The sequence below is a fragment of the Cyphomyrmex costatus genome, unplaced genomic scaffold (genome assembly GCF_001594065.2).
Source record: "Cyphomyrmex costatus isolate MS0001 unplaced genomic scaffold, Ccosl1.0 scaffold193, whole genome shotgun sequence".
NCBI classification, from domain to species: domain Eukaryota; kingdom Metazoa; phylum Arthropoda; class Insecta; order Hymenoptera; family Formicidae; genus Cyphomyrmex; species Cyphomyrmex costatus.
Genome location: NW_017275965.1, coordinates 2,791,926 through 2,814,975, shown reverse-complemented (window position 1 = coordinate 2,814,975; position 23,050 = coordinate 2,791,926). Strand labels below are relative to the sequence as shown.

The window sequence follows — 23,050 nt, the reverse complement described above, 5'->3', positions numbered from 1 at the left end:
TTCTTTAATATATATATTTATGTTTCGATATATCCCTCTTCGATATATTTATCGAGTTTTAAACACAGTTGAGAGGATTATTAATTTTTTATAACGTTTATGTCCTGTATAAATAAAAATTAAAAATTATTGATGACTTGATAAATTAATAAAACAAAAAAAAGAGGAATTCTAATATTATCAACTTTACATCTCTCTTTTTTCGTTCTCTATAGAATAAATGTTCTTTTCATGGATTCCTAATGTGACAATATTGTGTCATATTTGGCATAATTTCTATTATTTGTGCATGATGTATATCATAAATTGTTTATCTGGATTAAGAAAGATATGTCTTTAAACTACACAAAATGAATAACTGATTCAAATAACATTATGGACTGCTAAAATTTTGCGAATGGACTATGATAGTTATCTCCTTTAAGCGTGAGGATTGCGGAATTTCTCTCCAGCGTATTTCGCGGCTGCTCCAAGCTTCTCCTCGATACGTAAGATCTGATTGTACTTGGCCAAACGTTCCGAGCGGCAGGGTGCACCCGTCTTAATTTGGCCAGTCGATAGACCAACGACTAAGTCGGCAATAAATGTATCCTCCGTTTCTCCAGAACGATGAGAAACCATAGTACCCCAACCGTTACTCTTGGCGAGATTATGTGCGTTGATGGCTTCGGTCACGGTTCCAATTTGATTGACTTTTAATAACAGACAGTTACAAGCTTTCTTCTCAATAGCCGTCTTAATTCTATAAAGTAACAGTATAGATATATAGTAAATATACAATTTAATTTAATTTTTTTATATGAGCAAGTTTAATTTAAAATAGCAATGGCAGATAAAATTTTTATTACATATATGTTACCTCTCGGGATTTGTAACGGTAAGATCGTCACCAACAATTTGAATGGGAGTAGCTGCGGTCAAGGATGTCCAAGAATCCCAATCATCCTGATCGAAGGGATCCTCAATCGATACGATCGGGAAATCTTTGACAAATTCTAAATACAATTTCTTTAGCGCTTCTGGTTCCAGGTATGTGCTTGGATCTGACTTCTCATTTTTGAAATCCAAGTCGTACTTCCCATTTTTGTGGAATTCAGAAGCAGCAACATCCATGCCGATTTTGATCTTTCCTTCATAACCAGCGGTCTACACATTCAGAACAAAATTACTGCAAGCTGTATTGATAGCTGTTGATAATTGTATCATAGCAAATGCATTCAAGTTATATAAATCTCCCAGTTTACCTTAATAGCATTCATGATCAAATTAAGAGCTTCTTTGTTTTCCAAAATATTTGGTGCAAAACCACCCTCGTCACCGACTGCCGTGGCATCAAGACCGAACTTCTTCTTGATACCTGCTTTCAAATGATGGTAGACTTCACTGCCCATTTTCATCGCTTCTGTGAAATTAGACGCGCCAGTAGGCAAGATCATAAACTCTTGCATAGCTAGCTTGTTTCCAGCATGAGAACCTCCGTTAATAACGTTGAATGCTGGTACTGGCAAGATTATGTCATTATTACCAGCCAACTCAGCAATATGTCTGTAACATAAATACATATATTTATATATGTTTACATAATTTTTATCTTTACCGGAAAAATATGTAGAAAAATAATTTCTTTTAAGAGAAAGAGAGCAGTTTTATCTTAAAGCATAAAAATGTACATTTTGCGGTTTTTTTTTCAGAAATGTTAAATTTTTATAAAATTTTACATAAAAATATTTATTATTAAAGATTACTTGCGAGACTACTTTTAAATTACATGGTGTTTTAAAAAAATATAACCTTTCAAAAGAAAATATTAAAAAATTAAATTTTACTAAAAGAAAATTCATTATATACAATAATTTTTTTATAATTTATCTAAAAATAATTTTCCTTTTATGTAAAAGTGATTAATTCGTATGAAATATAATATTTACTTATACAAAGTTAAGCCTTTTTTCTGAGCACCAGCCTTACACACTGCTAAAGAGACACCTAAAATTGCATTCGCTCCAAGTTTGGACTTATTTGGTGTGCCATCCAGCTTCAGCATGAAATTATCGATATCCGTTTGCAGTGTAACTTCTATGTTTTCCTTGAGAATAATACCACATTTATCAAATGTTTCCATGTTTTAAATAACTGTCAAATATTATGTAATGAATGTTCAATATATCTATATATATTATATAGAAAACAATACCTTTAATAATTCAGGAGCAATGATGGAATTTATGTTTTCAATAGCTTTAAAAACCGATTTTCCATGATATTTTGATTTATCATTATCCCTCAGTTCCAAGGCTTCATGAACGCCAGTAGAGGCACCAGATGGTACTGCAGCACGGAAGAGTCCCAACTCGGTAACAAGATCGACCTAAAAGAGCAAATAATATTAGTAAAAGAGTATTTAATAAGATATTACACTTTAAAGAGTTAATAAGTTACCTCTACCGTGGGGTTTCCACGAGAGTCATAGATTTGACGGGCCTTGATGCTTTTTATCGGCATTTTGACACAATTGCTTGCTGACGTAAAGAGCCTTATTGAAATTAGAGAACTACAATGGAACAGTGTAAGAAAATTATAAAACTGTTCTTTAAGAATAAAAATTGTTTATAAAACTCTACTTTTATTCCTCGCGTTAAAATCTTTGTGTTACAAAATTAATGTCTATGCTACGCTGTTTGTCCAATGTATTTTCGCTGAAGATATAATTTTTTTTTGTACAATTATCGGATGATTTCTGGATGTAATGCGATCAATTGTTTCTTACTGTTTAATGTTACTTATAAATTGCTGTTCTGATAAAGAGATATATATAATAAATACAAGCGAAATTAAATAAAAAATATAACAATTTTTTTGAATGATGAAAAAAAGTATCAATAAAGAATACTCCAGTAAAGTACAGAAAAATTGAATCTTGCGGAAATTATCGTTGAATTTTGACAGTAAACGCAAAATGTCGATAAATCAAAGATATTTGTTAAGTCGCATATCGACCTTGTCAAGGTCATTTCATGATTTGTTCAATATGCAAGAAAATAGATGTCCGGCACAAGAGATGTCTGATTTATATTAAAAACAATTGCATGTCAAAAAATTACGCTATTAACGAAATCACGATTGTTAACGACCTTATGCTAATGAAGTTCCGATACGATGTAACCGGCATGTAACACCATTTTCTGAAAGTGTTCAGTCGTGCAAAAGAAGACATAAATAAATTTTGTAAAAACACGATTTCAATCCGCAAAAATAAGCTACAATTTTTCTGACACGTTAAACATTGCTCCGAATATGCTCACCTAACGTGACGCGTGACAGTTTGCACGAAACGTTTAACGAGGAATGAGGCTTGACCTAACCGACGACCTCAGTCGGCTCAGTGTGATGCAAGTAGAGAGATATCGATTGTAAGATGCGAGATGTTAGGTTAACAGAGAGAAAGAAAAGAAGTTTATCTCTTCATAATGCACGCTGAAATAATTATTTAAGAGGTAATTTTCCCTCATCATTGCTCCTGGATCGTTTAAAAATCATATTTGCACTATTGTGCTGCAATTATGCAAAACGTTTTTAGATGCTGTGCGTTCTATCATTAAATTTGTCATGATCGTAAGCCAATGGTTGAACGTCTTTTGGATACTGTTCGAAACCAATCGGTCGAATCTACAGATGCGAACCAATCGCGTTCGACTACAATTGATTACAGTATTTAAAAGAATTTGAATAATAAAAATGAGTTTTTTTTTCTTTTATTTATATCTATTATCTTCAGATTTCTTCTTCATTTACATTATTAAGTCTCTAACCTTTGGAAAGAAAAAAAGATAGATTCTTTCAAGGAATATAACAATTTCACTATATTTTCGTTGGCAACACTGCCATCTTTGTCCAGACATTTCAAATAAAATTCAATCATATCGTTCGTAGAAACGTATTGTATGTATAAACTATAATTTAATCATAATGTCAGAAATAATACAGTTAAAAAAGAACTCTATATATTACAAGAAACCGCCATCTAATTTTTGCAAAAGTGACATAACTCAAAATATTTCAATTTTTTGTATATTAGAATGATATCAAAATCATTATAACTAGAAGAGGGAGATTTTTTAAAAGTCATGAAATGAAAATGACAAGTTATATTTGATCCAGTTCCTAAAAATATATTCTTTTTGTCAATGTTATTTGATAATCAGTAAGAAAAATATACTTTTAAAAAAATCATATTTTTAAAGTATATTTAATCAATTATCATATTTAATCAATAGTCAATTTTCTGTTAAATTAAAAAAATAAATTTTCTATTTAAAAAAAAAACATAATGTTTTTAGTTATGTCAGTTTTGGAATAAAGGACCGACATTAAATTAATGTTTTAACTTTATGACTCATTTGTATATTTTAATTGTAAAATTGTAAAATTTTATTTTAAAAACCTACACATATATTTATAACCCTCAACTACAGCTACGAAAATAATATCTAAGTTATAAAGATCTAAAGCATTCTGTTTGTATACAGAATGCAAATGAACCTTCGTCTTACAGCAAATGATAGAGGAAGGTTTTCAATATCTTTTTACCTATTATTTAGAATTTTATAGTATCGATCATATACAGATTGAACAATCGTCTATAATTTCTGTGTCGGGTTTAAATGATTCATTGCTGTACTCGAGGGTTAAGAGAATTATATATTTCAAATTATAATTATTTATATATTTATTATGTTCATATATTACACTATAAATATATTAGGATACTGTCAAAGAATATGTTTCATTTGCATCGCAATGTTATAATAATGGATTTTGTATAAATAAAAAAATAATATGTATATATTAGAAATATCGAATATGATTACTTCACGGAAGAATCTATCGCGTAGAAGTAAAGGCAATCATTTATTTAATTTCTTTTTCGTGTTTAGATACAGTACACACAAATATATACAGACGTTACTGAGCACATTTACAACGGTTTGTATCGAAATGTGTAATCGCGCATGCTGCGACCAATATAGATACAATAAGCGAACACGTCGATCTGTCGCGTTCAAGCGAGGTATTGGCCGCGTTGCGCAATAATATTGTATACAAATAAATTAAAGACCTAAATTAATTTATATAAATAAATTACTTAGGTACACGAATGTCACGATAGTTAACGTATTAATTCGCCGTTTTCGCCTCGCAAAACGACGGTAATACTAGTCCGGCAATAAAATATATTATATCGTGGTCCTAATCGTTTTCCGATTGATGTAAAATTAAATAGTTCGGCGATCGAACACGCGGTTGTCGCATATCAATAATCAAATATCAAGAAATAATTATTAATCTATGAATAAATATCACGTTAAATATGTGCATTACCTGTAAAATATCATCTTTCTTTTCCCTTGCGACCGCGCGAATGTAATATACGAACACTGGGGAGATTGTACATATTAATATAATGATACACAGGGCCGAACATACATTTCGGCAGTGTGCCAAATTACGATGCATACTCATTGTTTCTGGCACTTAGATTAAATCATGTGGCTCGCCTTGTTTATGTTTCCTTTTTGTAGGAGTGCGCGTCGCGATAATTAATCGCATAATTAATTAATTATACCATAGATACGCAATAAAAAATTATAATCGCAATCGTCTTGAGAGAGCAGTTCTTTTTTTTAAATTTTTTATACATAGACTGCAGCTTGAAGATAGGTACTTGGAGAATTTTCTCGCGTGCCAATGCGATGGAGAAGAGTTTCGTCGCAGCGACAATTGAATTTCCCGATTTCTTCCTTTCGATTCGAGACTAACGAAGAACGGAATGTATTCAATTTCACCATGCTGCGAAATATGATGGAATATATAATATAATGGAAGACTAGGCGTCTTCGTGAGGCGATTCTGTTTAATATTCATTATAGCTTCACGGTATCTAACATATACTTAGCTTGAGTGAACGTGTTGCCTCAAGCTTATCTGATAAAATTTCCACTGTTAAGTGGTTGTAGGAAACTCACACACATACGTACACATCGACAGAAAATAACGTAAAAATACAGATAACGTATTATATGCATACGTGCACAAGAGATACCAAAATTACCACTTTGTTGAGATTATCTTTTGCCAAGCTGATGTCGTTAAAGCTTCATTCATTCGTTCACAAGGATCGATTCTTAAGCGAAAATATTCTTTAACGATATTCACGTCATACAATTCTTCTGTGCTAGCTTACATACAGGAATGATTTTACGATTTAAATTATAATTATATCTCGATAGAGGGATGTCGTTCGCAATGACAGTAATAAAAAATTATACCGTTTGTATGAGATATTGTCACCGCAGTATACACATTGATGGAACTAAAATTTTTCATTATTAGTTTGCTTATTTATAATCTTATCTATGATTATAATTATATTCTTTTGCATCCCTTATTTATTTTCATTATATGTATATATATATATATATATATCGGTCGGTAGCTCGATGTGTTCATAAAATTTGGTCAGACTCTTTTATACCTCTTAACATCACGATATGCTGCCTAGTATTTGTACGACGTATAATTATTTTGTAATTAAGAATAACTCTGAAATGACTGACATCAACATTTACTCGTTCATTAGAACTTTAGATATAATTGTAAAGTGTCCGAAACTGTATTTTCGTAATCCATTGTCCAGCTAACGTATTGTCTATTACTGTTATTATGTAACAAGTGTAATCATGTTTACTGTAATGATAATGATTATCCAGGGATTATTGGAATCGCTTCAATATTTTCTTATTAAATTAATTATAAATTCGATCAGGTCACCTCGATAACATTTCTTACGTCAAAACATAAAGTATCAGAAGCTCAGAATCTTAGATTTAGTGATATATTCTTAGTTGTTGATAATAATCTCTTTAAATCATGTAGGTACAGTGTCTGATATAGCGAGCCACATTTGAAATATGAAAAATCACACCGATTAACATCTGGCTCCGATAAGCGCGTAACATGACATTCCTGCGATTTTTCTTGCCATAAGCTATTTATTAATTGAATCATCGTTGAAGATTCGCATGTAACGAAGAAGATAAAATATAAAGTCAATCTAAAAAAAGGGATGCACATTTTAGTTCTGAGAATATTACATTGGCGTCACACCGTCGTGCACATGATGGTGTTAATCTCAAACAAACATCAGCTCAAGAAGTCTTCAATGTTGCGACAGAAAGTTAAGCTAAGTAAGTCCTATGATTAGTCTTCGAGACTCCCACCGGAACGTCTCCTTTGGTAGAGCACGACGACCATGACTCTTCAGCTAGACTACCGTATCTCTGCACACCCGGGAAAGGAGGTCCGGAACTCTGCGGTGAGTAGTAGCCGCCCTGCAGCTGCTGATAGTAATTACCCCCGGACTGTTGCTGATACGGCTGGTACTGATCGCCGGTCACCAGGACGTTGCTGTAGCCCGAGTATGAGCCGTACTGAGACGACGAGTACGAGGAAGAGGAGTAACCGCGTTCGCTCAGACTGCGGTAAGGCCCCGAGTGATGGGGCCTACCCTCCTGTCAGACGGGAGTGCTGACCGCGGCTGAGCTTATATACTCGATGTCACCGATGCTTTTTACCCGTCGATGCCGCTTACCACTGCCAGTCGACATTGGCCGTGGCGGAAGCTGCGGCGGCGGCGGCGAGTTGCTGCGAACGCTGCTCATGTACTGACATTGGCTGGCGAGACTCCCGGTGTCTGAGGACGATGATGGTGACGCCTTCTCGCTTCTAGGCCGGAGACCGAATGCTCTGCTCAGGGATCCCTGTGAAAAGATGTGCCTCGATTAAAAAAATTATGACTTGTAAAATCTGCTTATAAGCGGTGGATCTCGACTTTCCAGAAAGGTCGAAGCTACGAGCAAATGAGCGATCGGGAGATGCCCAAGTACTAACAGAGTTATAGTTTAAACAATACGAAAGAATGAATAAAGTTCTAAAGAAAATTTCTAAAAGACGTCCGAAAAATTAGAAATCTTTTATAAACGTTTTTTACTAGTCATTTAAATTTTTGCGTTGCTGAAAAAGTTATTGAGTTGAATAAAAAGAAACCGCGGAGTGTGGAAATTTAGATAGCAGTTGTAAAGAAGTTAGATCTTTCTTCCATATTAGAAAAAATAATACTAATATTTTTTGGTTTGAGTAAACTATTGTTTAATTTATTTAAATGTGTGACAAAACCTTTTAATATTACGTTTGTAATATTTGCCCAAAAGTAAAGTATCGCCACCTAAATTTCGCTAAGACACCCGCTGTATCTTTTAGAGTGAAAGGATAAACGAACATGAGACAGAGATTTAGGATTCGCTGGGTAGCAGAGTGATTCTTGCAGAATGATTAAAAGCAGTAGATATAGACAGGAGGATGCACGTGCTGTAACAAAGAGGAGAGCCCACCGTTTTTATTTCGTCATTTTACAGCAGGTGTGTTGGTGGGCCTATCCTGATCGTCGATCTCAATAATTCAAGTGATACGGTCAGCAGGATTAATGGGAACGTGTGTGAGGGATACTACACGGATATAAGTACTTGAATGTATATTAATGACGCATACCTGTGAGCTCCTCCACGATAACTAGCAACAGGACGAAATAAGGTCGATTAAGAATCCACACGTTGAATTTTCACATTGATATCGTCAATTTATATTTACACAATCGATTATGACGGGCGGCCGCGGATCGCCACGGCGCCCGTATGCAGTCATAAATAATGGCCCGCTATAAATACGAACGTTTGCTACGTAATTCGAGCTGCATAATGCATAATTTTAATCGCTACTCGCTATAAAGGTGTACCTGAAGACACGGGACACTCTGCTTACATACACGAGGAGGACACGTGTTCGGCTAACGTATATGCTCGTTATATACAGTGTTTACAGTGTGGCATAACGCGTACGTCGGTGTACCTTTAGCGCTGAGAATAGGGTATTATCGCGGGATGTATAATTTCGATTGCATTGAGTAATAATTAATCTCCTGAATATTTTATTAATTAATTCGGCTCTTTTTCTCTGTTATCTTCCTTTCATTCAATTTATTTATTATGCCGCAGAGTATAAGAGAAAATAATTGAAATAATCCAAATCTTTCATTAAAAACTTTATAAAAAGCATAACATGCTTTTGCATATATAAAAAAATAAAAAATACAAATATTCCCGTAACGTTTTTCGCTTTTCGATATTTTACAAGCTTGGATTTTAAATATTCATTATTTTGTGAATAGAAACGGATGAAAACCTGGTTCTCCACTGCGCAAGTAATATCCTTTTCTCAGCGCGGCAGATTGTCTGGTAATCTGATTGGACTATAAAGACGGAAACAAGGTGTACAAATAGATGATTAAATATAAGAAAGAGATGTTTCCGCGATCTGTTTCATTTTCTATAATTATGAATAATACGACTGCAAGGCTTAGGCTCGTACTCCATCAGTCTTTTTCTCTTTTACCTTGCGAACGGTTATTTGACGCTGATTCAATGAATCGATATTCACGAGTTCAGGTGTCTCGCGCTCGCGCTCGACAGACCGGACACAACGATAATTACTCAATTATTCCAAAGTCTGTTATACAATCAGTTTGTTCGATTACTCCTTTGCTCACATTTTCAGGTCTGTGCGATCGAGATCGAGACCGAGAGAAATCGTCTGGATCTCAGCGAAGCGATGCCTCAAATAGAGTCGATCAATTAATCGCGTTAAACAGAAACCTATCGTTTCTCTGCTGCTTCGCCGAGATCGACGATTTTCTTTCCCGAGCGAGGAAACGTTTACGCGAGAAAAACGCTTCGTCGTGCCACAATGCCGATACATTTGCTGATATATACTGATGGTTTCCTATTTTACTTTCCTTAGAAAAAAATGTGGGCACCAGTTTACGAACGATCGAAACATTAATCTGATTGTCGCGATAGATACATATGTATACGAAATAAACCCTCAATTACAGTCACCCATTTGGACTCGAAATAAAAATTTTAGATGTACAATTTGTACTGATTGAAACTATGAAATTCTAAATAGAAAAAAATTCTTTTTTTATTAATCGTCGTAAGGCGGAGTTTACTAATTGCATTCTGTACTTCAAACAAAATGTTTTGCAACTTAAGTGTATATATATATAATATATATATATATATATAGCTTTTATAATTGAGGGTTAATAATAAATTTAAAAGTTTTCGATCGTAATGCATCATACTCAATTTTAGTAAGAAATTATCAAATTATTTGTAACAATGCCAAAAGTTAGTCTCGATCAATTGCTTACTCATATACCCTCGCGTAAAATCGTTTTTACAAAATCTCCTGCAATTTAAGAAAAAAATTAGTTAAATTAATATTAAAAAATTATCTAAGTTGTGTGTGATAATTCTATTGTAATTAATCTTCGTAGATTGCCGATTATTGGAGACTTTGCAAAAACATACTGCAATTAATCGATCCGCAATGATGCAGCGAATCGACAGGTTTTGTAATAAATATTTGTTCCATGATATGGAACAGTATACAAAGAACTTTAAATAAAGAAACAATGGATATATATATGTAATAAATACCGAACCTTTTTCAAGTAAAGAAGACTGCAGGTCTGCGATGATCCACAGGATGCAGGGACAATGATTAACATTAGGTTGAGCTCATAGCTCACAGCGTGAAAATTTTGTTATTGATTCTCGTCGCATGAAACTTCAAGCGAATCGTAACATTTTTTAAGTAAGTAGCCGACTAAAATTTACTTTTATTTAATTTCATTTAGTAAACTGTATAATTATAAATTCTTTTTACATAACAAACGAAAATTATTAACTTTATTAAACAGTGCCCATTGTAGCATTCTATTTCGTTGTTCGTATTGTTTCATAAAATGCATAGAAAAATATAATATTGAAATTCTATTTATAATTGATAAAAAATATATTTCATTTGACATATTAAAAAATAATTTGTTGTACATTAATTTTAGTTATTATATTAGTTATTACTATGTGTGAATTTGCAAGATATATTATTATGTATTAATTTGTTAATTTTTTAAAAATAACGTTGAAAAGCTATAAAACAATTTCAAAACGATTAACACAATTCAAACGGTCATTTGTTTCTTCTTCGACGAGAATTAATAATATCAGGGGAAAATATTTTGCTGTAGAATGTTATGCGAGCGTCCTTAACTAAGCGATGCCATGCAGTCGTGCCAATAATTAATAAAAATAAAGAGCTAATAGTCGCATAGATGAGATGCATGAAAGTGCGCGTGGAAACGGGAGTAAATGACTGCACAATAAACTGTGATTGCGTTTAAAATGAAATAATGAATTAATCCTGATGAGTTTTTGAATTTTTCAATGCGTTTGTCTGTGTTGTATAATCGATTGTCGGTATAACCTGTATTAATTTATCTAATTAATTGTCGAGGAAACAATACCGCAGAAAATAATAATAGATATTTCTTAATGGATTATTAATATATTATTGGTATGAGATAGTTAAATAAATATTAAATAATTTTAATATTTATTTGATTTTGCAACGCAAATAAGATTACATTTTATACCATTCCCAATTCTTCTTTTAGAGATAGAATAAAAAGAAAAAGAAGTCTATTCACTTATTTAATCTAATAAAATATATATTAAAAATATCACATAAATATCATTTCTCTAAATATCAAATTTTCTACAATGCAATGATCATGGTAAAAACAAGCATAGGCTTAAAAAAGCAACTCGCCAAGAGATAAATCTCTAAGAGATATATCTCGCACTATCCTTATCTCTTTCCAAGCCAAATAAAAACGATCAAATTACAAGAATCACGATTAATTGCAATTAAATCCAATTATTTGCATCACATAATTTAATCTAATATATAATATAAGAGTTACACAATATGTAACAATTTATTTTGATGAGAGAAAAAGCAAACATAGATATGCAAGCTCGACTTGTCGAGCTTTGAAATTTGAGCATAAAAGGCAACGTTTGAAAATGATTACCTCGGTAACGATTAGGCCAAATTAATGATACTCCTCGTTCGAAAGAGTTAAAGGAAGTGCAGAGGCGAGGCGGGGAGCGGCATCGAGTTCCTGGCGCGCTTGTACGCGGACCAGACCCTCGCTGAATCTAAACAGTACGTTACCCTGAGGCTGGATCTGCGTCTGTCGACGGTGCCGGTGTGGTTCGCCGTCATGTGAAGGGCCGACAACGAACTCTGGTGATGCTGTAGGTGTAGCGCCCTGCTTCCACGACCGAGACTACCCCCCGCGCTCGCGCTGCTGATCGGACGCCCACTCCCACCGATGCTGTTCCTCGGGACCACCTCCAGCTGACTTCTACACACACACGCACACCATCCTTTTCATGCACGCCTTCTTGCGTACATCTTGGCGTCCTTGATCGCCTGATATGCACATACCTCGGACACACACACACGTGTGACACGTATTACAGCGAACCACCTTATGAATATATATCTCTTTTTTGCAAAATTTTTATTTCTTATGGAAAATCTTTGTCGAACTTCAGAATGAATATTTAACAATCGATTATTTAACAACTTTTTCTTGAGTTTTTTTTATTTTTTATTCATTGTTCTGTAAATATTCTTGATTCTGTCTAATAATTGCGTTAATGATAAATATTAGCAGTGGCTCGCTGTAGGTGTCTGATGATAGAACGAGATCTATCTTATAATGAATATCTAGTTACAACATAAATATACATACACAAGCATTTTGTGCACCACCGATATAGAGTAATGTATAATGTTTACTGGACTGTCAATACGCCAAGGATGATCACCTAGGGTGGAACCAACCGAGACGCATTTCCAGCCACGCTAACCAGTCAACGAGAGTAAACATCGAACAATCAAAGATATATATGTAAATATTAAAGTTGGCAAAATTAGAAAAAGATAAAAGGAATCATAATGCAAATGTGGTGTGATTCCTGGCCAGAGAAACATTCGGGGAATCTCATCCATAAGACGGCAAGGGCGCAAGGGGAAAAGACCAAAAGATTCTTATACATTCTTAATAAGAAGAGAGTAAGTATAATCGATAATATGATTTGTTTAATATTCAGAAATATATTAAAAGTCTTGCTTAAGGGTTGTTGAAATAGCGAAAGGCGCTTTCTTCTTTCGGGAGTGTAGAGGGTAGTGCAGGGCGAGGTGTCTGACCAAGGATTACACCACGATCACTAAGATTAACATGTGCTGTACATAGCGCAGTGCAGTGCAGGCGGCAGCTGTGGGCTACGGCTCAGCTATGAGAAACATTACCGGTGGATCCGCGATCGAGTGGACTGCAGACCCAGCGAATCGCGCGCTGCAACTGTGCCGAGTACTCCGACGAAGTACTCCGGCACGTTCCACTGGGTGGTAATCGCGAATGTTTGTATATGTACATTTTTATATATGTCGATTGTAACTGTATATTGTATTTACGTGTGTGTATGCCCGATATATCCAGGTATGGCATGTGTATTAAGACTATGAGTATTTTTTCTGCGACGAGCGCGTCCGACAACGATCGATCGCGATCAAAGATCGTCGAGGGAGCACACTTTTGCTCTATCTAAAGCTCAATATTAAGGGAGTTCACATTTCAGCTCAATTTTAATTACAATGGTGTGCTTTACTTAATAAAGGCAATTTATTGAGAGGCCATTAGTAATTTTTAGCGCTGCTTGATGTCCACTCAACGTCGATGAGAACTTTTATGAGTACAGTAAAAGTTTAAATGAATCTGGTCGAGTTAAATTCGCGATTAATTATCCATGTGTTATCCACGGAAGTATCATAAAATTCAAATAAAAGTCGTGTACTCCCTTCATATCTCCTTCATTTTCGAGTCGGTTCCTGAAATATTTACAACTTCCTCTCGAAATTCCTTAGTAGTACGTTTAAATTACGTTCTATCGGTTACGAAAGCTTTTTACGGAAGTTCACGGATATGTCTCTTACACGATATAACTAACTTTACTCGTAGAAATTCTGGAAAAGTAACTGCCTATCGATTAACGGCGACTATACAGTAACAATTTTTTTCTCTCTTTTTTTTCCCGAGCTAATGCTATTTTATGACGCGAAACGCGAATATCGATCGCACGCGATAAATAAGCGGCAAACGCGCAGCTTCGCAAACGAGGTTTGCTGAAATTTTTCGGCAATTTCCCGTTTCCGCGCGAAAGTTTCTCGAAAACGTTTCTTCTGCCAAGAGAAAGTGAAAAGCACTCCCGATTACTTGTCCACGCGCGACATATTCCTGTAAATAAATAATTGACTGATGCTCTTTGATGCTCTAGCGAAAATCTCTATTGCCTCGATCAAGACCGAGATCGCGATCGCGATCGAGTGCGATCTACGATGCGCGTACAACGATTTTAACTTTAGCTATTGTACGTGGTTTGGACGTTGAGTCCGGCGTGACGTGTCGTTCGTTTGCTTTACAACTTGCACCTGCTGCTTCTAGAATACGCCGACTTCGGTCGACATATGGCACGAGTCGATCGAGGGATAAGGAATGAAATGAACCGGCACGATTTCATCCTCTGTTATGTTACATTCTTGCCTTGAAAAGAAATCTCCTAAAAGCATTTTTATGCCACGAACATAAAAAACTCAATTCCGTTTTATTTTCTTCCATCTATCGAGATCGTCCGTGATTGATCGAAGAATTGAGCCTCCCTATTTTTTTTTTATCAATGTGTGACAAAAGTAGCAATAAATAACGTTCCAATATGGAGAAAATGTTTTGTTAAAATATTTAAAAATTTAACTAAATTAAAAGAGTAAGTTAGATTTGGAAAAATCTAAAAGTAAATTTTATTGGATTTTCGAAATGATTATATAAAGCACTTAAGCCGCTAAAATGTTGCAATTTTTTGCAGCATGCTTGAGTCTTTTACATAATCGTTTTGTTAATCCAACAAAATTAATTTTAGATCTGTACCTATCTAAATATTTTGATATTTTAGCAAAGTTCTTTCTGCGAAAAAATGAATTTTTCATACAAAAAAGTTTGGCAATGACTTTAATACTGACTCAATAGATCTCTTTGATTTCGTAAAGTAGTTATCCCATACGATATCTTCTATTGCTACTCTATAAGCTTAAAAGGAATGTTCGTTTTATTGCATGACTCGACAAAAGGTACGTGTTTAGAGCGTCTCCTGTGACGTATAAAGCGTGGAGAAAGCAAGTTTAACGCAAGTTTGAGTGACTTCAAGGGTCTTGAAATTGATGATCGAATTCCCGAGGTGCTCTAAGGAGATTCCTTCGAGGCAAGGAATGTTTGAACGCGGTTTCGCAGGTGCCAATTAATGTTCCGGAGACGTCGTCCTGTCTCGATGATGATGAGAACAACGACGACGTCATGCCGATTAGTGAGCGTTGTCCAGTGTCGCCTCAGGATGACAGTAGACTGAATACCTTGCTGGTAGAACAAGCGCTTCTAATTCGGCGGTGAGGTGTCGTCTAATCATGTGCTTCGCCGGGGGTATACCCAAGGCGGTGGCCATGGTGTCACCGGTGAATGACGGTTCCAATACAACCAGAGCACCGTGCACACCAGAATCTGTGAAAAACATTTTTTGCTCGTTATAGATAGATATCGATAGTTTGTATAAATGTTATCGGGTTTGAAGGTGAAAGATCAGTTTTTAGTTTCAATATTCTGCGTATTTTTTTTATTTTGAGAAGAGAGATGTGCTATGCTGCAATCACTGCGATAAAATTTGTTAGAAAAACTTGTTAAAAATAAAAGGAATATATATAAAAAAATATTTTTACATTTCTATACTAAATTTATATATTACAATTCTGTAAACTGTAATCAATTGTTATACATAATATATGACAATAGATTATAACTTGCAAAATTATTTATTTTACAGATACATAATTGATTTCGCCGAAATACAATTCACCTTTCAAGTTCTCGGCATATTCTGTGAGATCGATATTCCTCGCCCACCGAATGAACCTTTGATTCGTCCAAACCAAAGGATCTGTGTCAACCTGTTCACATTGATGTCTCCTGACAGCGAGAGCCTAGCACAAAAGCATGACATCATCTCTTTGATGGTATTATTCAATTATACATCGTTTAATTAATCAGTTCATAAAGAACTGAAGTAATTAATCACTCTTTATTGTTACATTTTTCTGATGAATTCAGCAATCTCATAACACCATAATATTTCGATTGATAGTGCAAATTCACTCACCTGTCGATCGTAGTTTAACATCCGCAGCAGATGAATACCATGAACAATGCTAGCTTGATGAAACTTTCTCGTAACTCCGAGCAGCTTCTCAAGCTCCTTCTTGCTCAGCTGGTCCAGCATACGAGCATCCACCATATTGGTAGCGAAACTCTCCGAATATTGGGCCAAACCGAGATCTGGCAACCATTCAGAGCTTACCCAAGTATGACCTAACTGGGCGATACATGGATATCGCACGTGACTTGGGTGTCGATGTTCCTCGATGGCTAAACGCAGCTTTTTTCGATGAAGCGGATGAGTTACGCCTAAACCGGCTTCCAGTTCGGCGTCATTTAGTTCAAGTAAAACCTGAAATTATATCGCAATAATACAAATTTAATTAATCGTATTTTAATCAGGAACGATTCTCTGTAAATTGTTACTACAATATAAAAATTTAAAGACTCTATGCGGTTACAAAATTAATTATCCAAACAGTGCATCATTATATCGATGATTGCTTCAGACTATTGTCCGGGTATTAAAAATGATGATTTTACAGCATTGATAGTATATATTTATATTTGGACCAATAATTGTGAAACACTAGTATTGTCATAATAATTCGAAAAATAGTTTGAAAAAAATCATAATGGCGCATTATTTAATTTGTTTTTGCATATGAACAATAAATCTTTGGCATGATTAAGACCGGTTATAAGTAATTAAATCGAATATAACAATAAAAAAATTTCTACACTTATATCAACAGGTTAAACTAGCTTAAAGCTCGCTAATGAAAGCAGGTGATAAAACCTTTACCTTGCCCGATTTGACATTCTCAGCACATCGTGGACCATATTGCGGCATCCCGAGTGCTACCTCTAACCAGGCTAAAACGGTCGGGGCTCGCCATCGCTCCATGGGTACGGAAGCTGCTTCTCGCAGTAAACGAAGTTTCTCGGCGTAACCCTCCTCGGTGAGCGGTGACCACGATCGATATGGATCAAAGCCATCTGAACCCTCGTTACCACCGCTGCCACCGCTAGAACTGTTTGCCGTCTTCCGATGTCGCGAACGGGCAAATACTCTGCCAAAAGAGAGAACACCGATTCATTCACACTAATGCATAATTTGACCGAGGAAACACATTTTTATTTTTTTTTATTTATACGTCCTGTAATTAAAAATATTGGTATTAAACATACATGCAAAAAAAAAAAACGATTTTGTTAATATATGTAAAACTTTAGCTAAATACAGATAATCAGAAAATAATTTTGTTAATAATTATTTTGAGATGATCCGACAAAACACCAGATCTATCTATTTAGATCTCAGACTATAGCAAAATCATTCTTTTCATAAAATGAGAAATTAGATTTCTCGGTTGATGGTAAACTTAAATGTTGCCTCATATTCGATGTGATAATGAAAGATTACAAAATTTTAATGCAACATTCTATAGATAAACAGCCATTCGAAACGAGCTATTATTTAGAGTAAAAGCACATCATATAGATACAGTCTCTCATCGACTATAGTATCCAATATGACAAGAAAGTCGATATGCTTCTTTTATGTCCGGAAAAGAGATCATCTTCCTTAGGAAGACTATTATTTTACATGATAGTCACTTTTACAAGTTCATTTCTATACGGCGCGAAGATTCGCATCACTTCTACTCGGTAACCATTGTCGTAAAGTTGCAATTTCCCTTCTATCGTGTTATGAACTCATTTCGCTCGTTTGTACATTGTTACGACGTAAGACTTGCGTGGTAATCACACACTTCGCTGAAGTAATACTAAGAGTCATCAACAAAGTACAAAAATGTCGACGGGACGAAAGGGTACACCGATGTTATATTTACGTGCAAGCGCGTGAGATTGTAAAATCAATGCGAACAAGCCGTGCACTTTATAAAACCATTCAACAGCGTGCAAATGAATCGCTCGCTACATGAACCGTACAGTCCAATGCTTTTTATCTATGTCAAAGCTATATTATTTATAACTACCTGCATTGTATTATATTTATACGCATGTATATCACACATAAATTATTATTTATATCGCATAAATTATTTGCCGCGACAAAACTCATATTTCCATATAAAGTGCATCATTCGTTGCCCTGGTGATAATTGCCAATAAATGTTTGCGCAATAGGTTAAATAATCGATATTTCACTCAATTAATGTGTAATTGATATTACCAATGATATTAACAATGTGTAGAGGAGAACAAAAAAAATAATAATATATAAGAAATAATTGTCTCTTCGACGCTGAATTTGTGGCAACCAATTTGCGATTCATATTATGCAATAAAATATTGAACGTTTCCGTAACGGGACGAGCTCCTTACCTTGAAATGGATCCCCATGTGCCGCCGCGAGTGGCGGATGATCGCGAATGCGCGGCAGGTGCAACGACAGGTGGTGGCTGCTTGTTCCTCCTCGGTTCGGATTCCAGCGGGCTGGATAGCTGCTCGACCGATCGCGATAGCGAGGAATTGTCCATAGACCTTGAAAATGCGTTCAGTGGCGATAGTGTAGGGCTACAGTCCTTCGGTGTAGTCGCAGCTGTAAATAGAAGATACGCGTGTCGGTGTACCGTCGATTTCCGTAACACTCTCGATACGAGAATAGGAAGAGCAATAGAAATAATTTGAAATGTAATGAAATATGAAATTGCGCAAAGGATATAAGCCCTGTGTGTTAAATGGAAAACCGTCAATAAACAGTTATTCAACGATTGCATGTCACGCAAATGTTACTCAGGCACGAAAATATATTTTTATCATGTTAAAACAAACATATAACAGAGAAAGCACGTGAATGATAACTCGTTAATAATTGGACACGGCAGGAAAGTCAAATCGGGTAAAATAAAATCGGGCCATCGACAAGTTATTAATTATTCATTCACGTTTCTTCGGATACTGCTATTTTTTTTTTTATACTGCACATGAAAATCGCGTTTCATGTAGCTTTTTCGTCAAGCGTTATCCTGTTCCATAACACAGCGAATGGTAATCGATGCAAGTCACATAAAGAACACACAGCGCGTCGTGCAGCGATCCCGCTCGCGTGCAAAAAGTCCTTTTCGTGGGCATAGCTCGTTCTTGTCCATCTCCATCAGGTTTACGGTATGTACATGCGCATGCATTCAGGCTATATAGCAGGCAGGATTTGTATCGAGGACATCCTTGAGGGCCCTCGGCATATCGGTTAGGCTTTCACGCACCGAGAAAAACGATGATTTATTCGGTGAGCGCTCTCGATCCCTTTCGGGACCACCATATTAAGACACGTGTTCACATACACACGCACACACAACACACATAATACGTACACACGCGCATACCAAGAGATAAATGACTATGGAGTGACCAGAATACGATAGCGACCGTGCCGTTCAATTTTTTTCGGATTATCGTGACTTTAGAGAGCTTTAGAGATCCGTAAGGAGGAAACATCGATGGATTCTCGGCTATTTTATAAATACTTTAAGACGACTCGTAATTGTCTGTTAAACAAAAAATTGTTATAATTGCAATCCTGCGCATTTCGACGCGTTTGCGATCGGCCACTGGTCCAGCCACCCTTCGCTGATGAAAGAAAACCGATATCGGTCAGAGGAGAAAAGAGAAAAAGTCACATACACTGAGAAGCAGCAGAGACGCTTCGGATTACGATGGGACAAGGATGACAGGAGAGAGCGCTGAGTGACAAGGGAGGTGACGACGATCAGTGATTTATGTTCTTGGACACTTACATTGGTATATGTGGGGTGGTGCTACGGAGGATACCACGGAGATGCTGTCCATGTCGAGACCGCTGCCCTCGACCGTAATTGTCGGCGTGCCTGCGCGGAAATATATATAAAGGACATAAATTTTACAGTAAAGGGAGGAAGTGCGGGTATAGAGGTGGGCCCGGCACGGGCCTCGCGTCACATTGTGCTGGAGCTGTCAAGAACGAGCCTTCCCTCGAGGTCGCCGCTATTGACGAGCTTGCGTGTTCTTTATGTCGTGGCGCTCCTATGACGACGACCAAGATAATGCCCACCGTTCGCCATCGAAAGTGGAACGCGAAGAGACAAACACGTCGCGATGTTAGAAAGTGCAAAGTAACTTGACGCTTGACTTTTTGTATGGGATAATGGACGCGGCCATTAGCGAAAATTTCTAATAGAGAAAGTTTTAATTGATAACTTTACGCTCGAGGGATAATGTTTGACTGGCTAATTGACTTTTAATTCTCCATTATTATATATAGCTGCTTGACAAGTTCAAAAGAGCTTATTGTCGGTTTACGTAAGATTATTGTGTGGTTTATAAATTAATTCCTCATTAACTATACCGTGCCTGATTTAATTAATAACATTCATAAATCAATTGATGATAATTATATATGTAAATATACTATTATCGTGATTACATCAAAATCCTTCCGTTAAAAGCAGTTTCTTAATCGTTAAGAAACGTTAAAAGGTAGGACGGTAATATCCTGGATAAATATTTAACTTGTTAAAGTAACTTAGCAAGAGTTCAGATAATCCTGAGATTCGAACGTTTCTGCGCATCCCAAAGTGCATCTTTCGCGCTGAAAATCATGCACGCGCATTAAATTCCAAATCCTCCGCGGTGACCGCGAATATTTGCTGGAAACCCAATCGATCAAACCGTTTTGATGCAACGGCACGGCGATTGGCTGAATAATACATGAAGGAAACGTGTGCTCGATTAGACCTCTACCACCTACGTTCGATTAACATTCGCGACTGACGGATGCCGGTTGGACTATTTTTCAAACTGGTACTTAGCCGGATGTGCACTGGCAATCCCTTCTGACTAGACGATTAATCTTGGGGCTCGTTGCAACTAAACGCCGGAGTCATTATCTCCTAAGCGGGTGTCACTCCGATTGTGATTAATAGTAATTTCAAATAAACGTTCCTCAAAAATGTTCCTTCGTTGTCATACTATTAATGGCGAATTCTGCTGTAGAATTATTGTTTTAAGTCAGAAACACATTAAAAAACGTAAGGCAGTAAGCAAATCGGCCAATCATAATAAAGAACTATTTTACGTCCTCTATTGTGATTGACTGATTCGTTTACTGCTTTAATTTTATGTGTTTCTAACTTTAATATTTGTACGATATTTTTATAGCGTCATATTCATTAATTAGAATTGAGAAGATTGTATAAATTCATAAATGCATAAATATTTTAGTTTATAGATAAAAGATGCAAGCAAAACTTATCATACACTTAAGATTAAGAATAGAATAAGTTAAATTTATGATATTGACTATGATATTGGTACATTGGCGCCGTGTTAATTTTCATCTTAATTCGGTAATTAAGTCTAGTTTACGCGTTACACAATCTGATATACTTAAAAGACTTTATCCATAAAAACGTGTAAAGAGACGCTTGCGAAAAGATTAGCTAAAGCAACTTTATATCAACGTAAAAAAGAAAAAGGATTTGGCACGAAGTAAAATCCTCTTTATAACATATATTTTCATTGTACCTTCCTCCATTTTTTGCACTTTCCTGTACAATTCTTTTCTTCTCTCTTTTCTCTATTGTCAGAGGATATTTTATACATATCTCACAGTATAATTTTGTGGATATTGCGCTCAGTATAACTAAAAAAAGAGCGAGTCTAATCACCAAAGCTACCAAAGTGATTCTCACCATCCGTCGTAGAATCCGAGAGATTTCCACCGACGCTGGTCGCTCCACCGCTCTCGCGATCGCTGGACCCGCGGACGCCGCTGTCTGCGCTGCAGCTGCCGCGATCGCCGGCCTGGCCGCCGGAGGTTCCTCCTGCACCCGGTCCACCACCCATGTTACCCACGGATATGCCGAGCTCGGTGCTCAAGGGTGGCTGCGAGTTCACATGAGGGATAATGCCGCAGCTACCGCCGCCGCCACCGCCGCCACCGCTGCTGCTGCCGGCTCCAGGCGTCGCAGCACCGTTCACGCTGCCCCGCGGAAACGATACCAGAGACTCCTGATCGCTCAGGCAAATCCCGCCGCCGCCACCGCCGCGTTCCGCCAGCTGACGTTGCAGCTGCAACGATACAGAGGTATACTTTGAGATGTTGACCATTATAACGGTCTGCGTCAACAAGAAATCTGGAAATATCACTGAGCCAAGAAAATTGCTGCAGAATTCATACTTTGGCTAGATATTGATATACCAGAGTTATTTGAATTGTTATCTTGATTCTATTGAAATATATATAATTGACATAAAAATTTAGAATTATCAGAAATATTTTTTAAACTGTAAATAAAAGAAATGAATTATTTTGTGTCTCTGATCTTGATTACCTAATTACAATATTGAAATAAATTATTTACGTACATTAAATATATTATGTTTTTAGGAAAACAGTTTTCCATTATTCTGCAAAAATATATATAAGAAACACGGAAAAGACGGTTTTGTTGAAGTATCTAGAAATTTAGTTAAATACAAATCTGAAAATAATTTTGTTGGAACCATCAAAACAAGTACATAGAACGCTTAAACTGGCTACTAGAATGTTAAAACGTTTTGTAGTATTTTTTCGTATAAAAATTGCATATTTACTACACGTTAATTAAAACGCTTCAATTTAGAATTTTATAAAAATGTTTTACTGAAAAATTGTTTTTATATGCCATTTCTATTAACGTAGCAATTTTAAGTTACGAAAAATTAGTTTTTCTCTTTATAATTTTTAAATCATAATCATGTGTTTGAGAGCGATTCAAC

General features: G+C 35.9%; 3 protein-coding genes across 6 annotated transcripts in view; all 3 read right to left on the bottom strand.

The window, feature by feature from the left end:
* Positions 1-189: 189 nt before the first annotated feature.
* On the bottom strand, positions 190-3,389 carry Eno (alpha-enolase). Its single transcript, XM_018538264.1, has 7 exons — positions 3,303-3,389; positions 2,440-2,551; positions 2,195-2,368; positions 1,929-2,086; positions 1,245-1,545; positions 860-1,146; positions 190-742 (listed from the first exon to the last, which is right to left on the bottom strand). The coding sequence occupies exons 2-7, from the start codon at positions 2,500-2,502 to the stop codon at positions 421-423; spliced, it is 1,305 nt and encodes a 434-aa protein (XP_018393766.1). The 5' UTR covers positions 2,503-2,551; positions 3,303-3,389; the 3' UTR covers positions 190-420.
* A 3,049-nt stretch (positions 3,390-6,438) lies between these two features.
* On the bottom strand, positions 6,439-7,571 carry LOC108772636 (uncharacterized; the record flags this gene model as incomplete). Its single annotated transcript, XM_018538208.1, has 1 exon — positions 6,439-7,571. A coding segment is annotated over one exon (336 nt), but the record flags the coding sequence as incomplete, so codon positions are not given.
* Positions 7,497-23,050, bottom strand: part of Liprin-gamma (liprin protein kazrin) — a 134,884-nt gene continuing 119,330 nt past the window's right edge. For 3 of the 4 annotated variants that reach the window (XM_018538547.1, XM_018538548.1, XM_018538550.1), the window contains 9 exons: positions 21,982-22,360; positions 20,050-20,139; positions 18,638-18,854; positions 17,091-17,358; positions 16,290-16,637; positions 15,990-16,113; positions 15,493-15,637; positions 12,196-12,388; positions 7,497-7,817 (listed from right to left, as the gene is read on the bottom strand). In XM_018538547.1, coding sequence (XP_018394049.1) covers positions 7,572-7,817; positions 12,196-12,388; positions 15,493-15,637; positions 15,990-16,113; positions 16,290-16,637; positions 17,091-17,358; positions 18,638-18,854; positions 20,050-20,139; positions 21,982-22,360 — 2,010 coding nt within the window. In that variant the 3' untranslated portion in view covers positions 7,497-7,571. The remainder of the gene's footprint in view (positions 7,818-12,195; positions 12,389-15,492; positions 15,638-15,989; positions 16,114-16,289; positions 16,638-17,090; positions 17,359-18,637; positions 18,855-20,049; positions 20,140-21,981; positions 22,361-23,050) is intronic. The other variant, XM_018538549.1, reaches the window with a different exon arrangement.

Coding starts and splice junctions, on each gene's coding strand:
- Eno (XM_018538264.1), bottom strand. CDS start 2,502: ATGCCGATAAAAAGCATCAAGGCCCGTCAAATCTATGACTCTCGTGGA. Junction 1,546..1,928: donor AAAGGCTTAACTTTGTATAA/GTAAATATTATA, acceptor TTTATGTTACAG/ACATATTGCTGAGTTGGCTG. Junction 1,147..1,244: donor TGATCATGAATGCTATTAAG/GTAAACTGGGAG, acceptor CTGAATGTGTAG/ACCGCTGGTTATGAAGGAAA.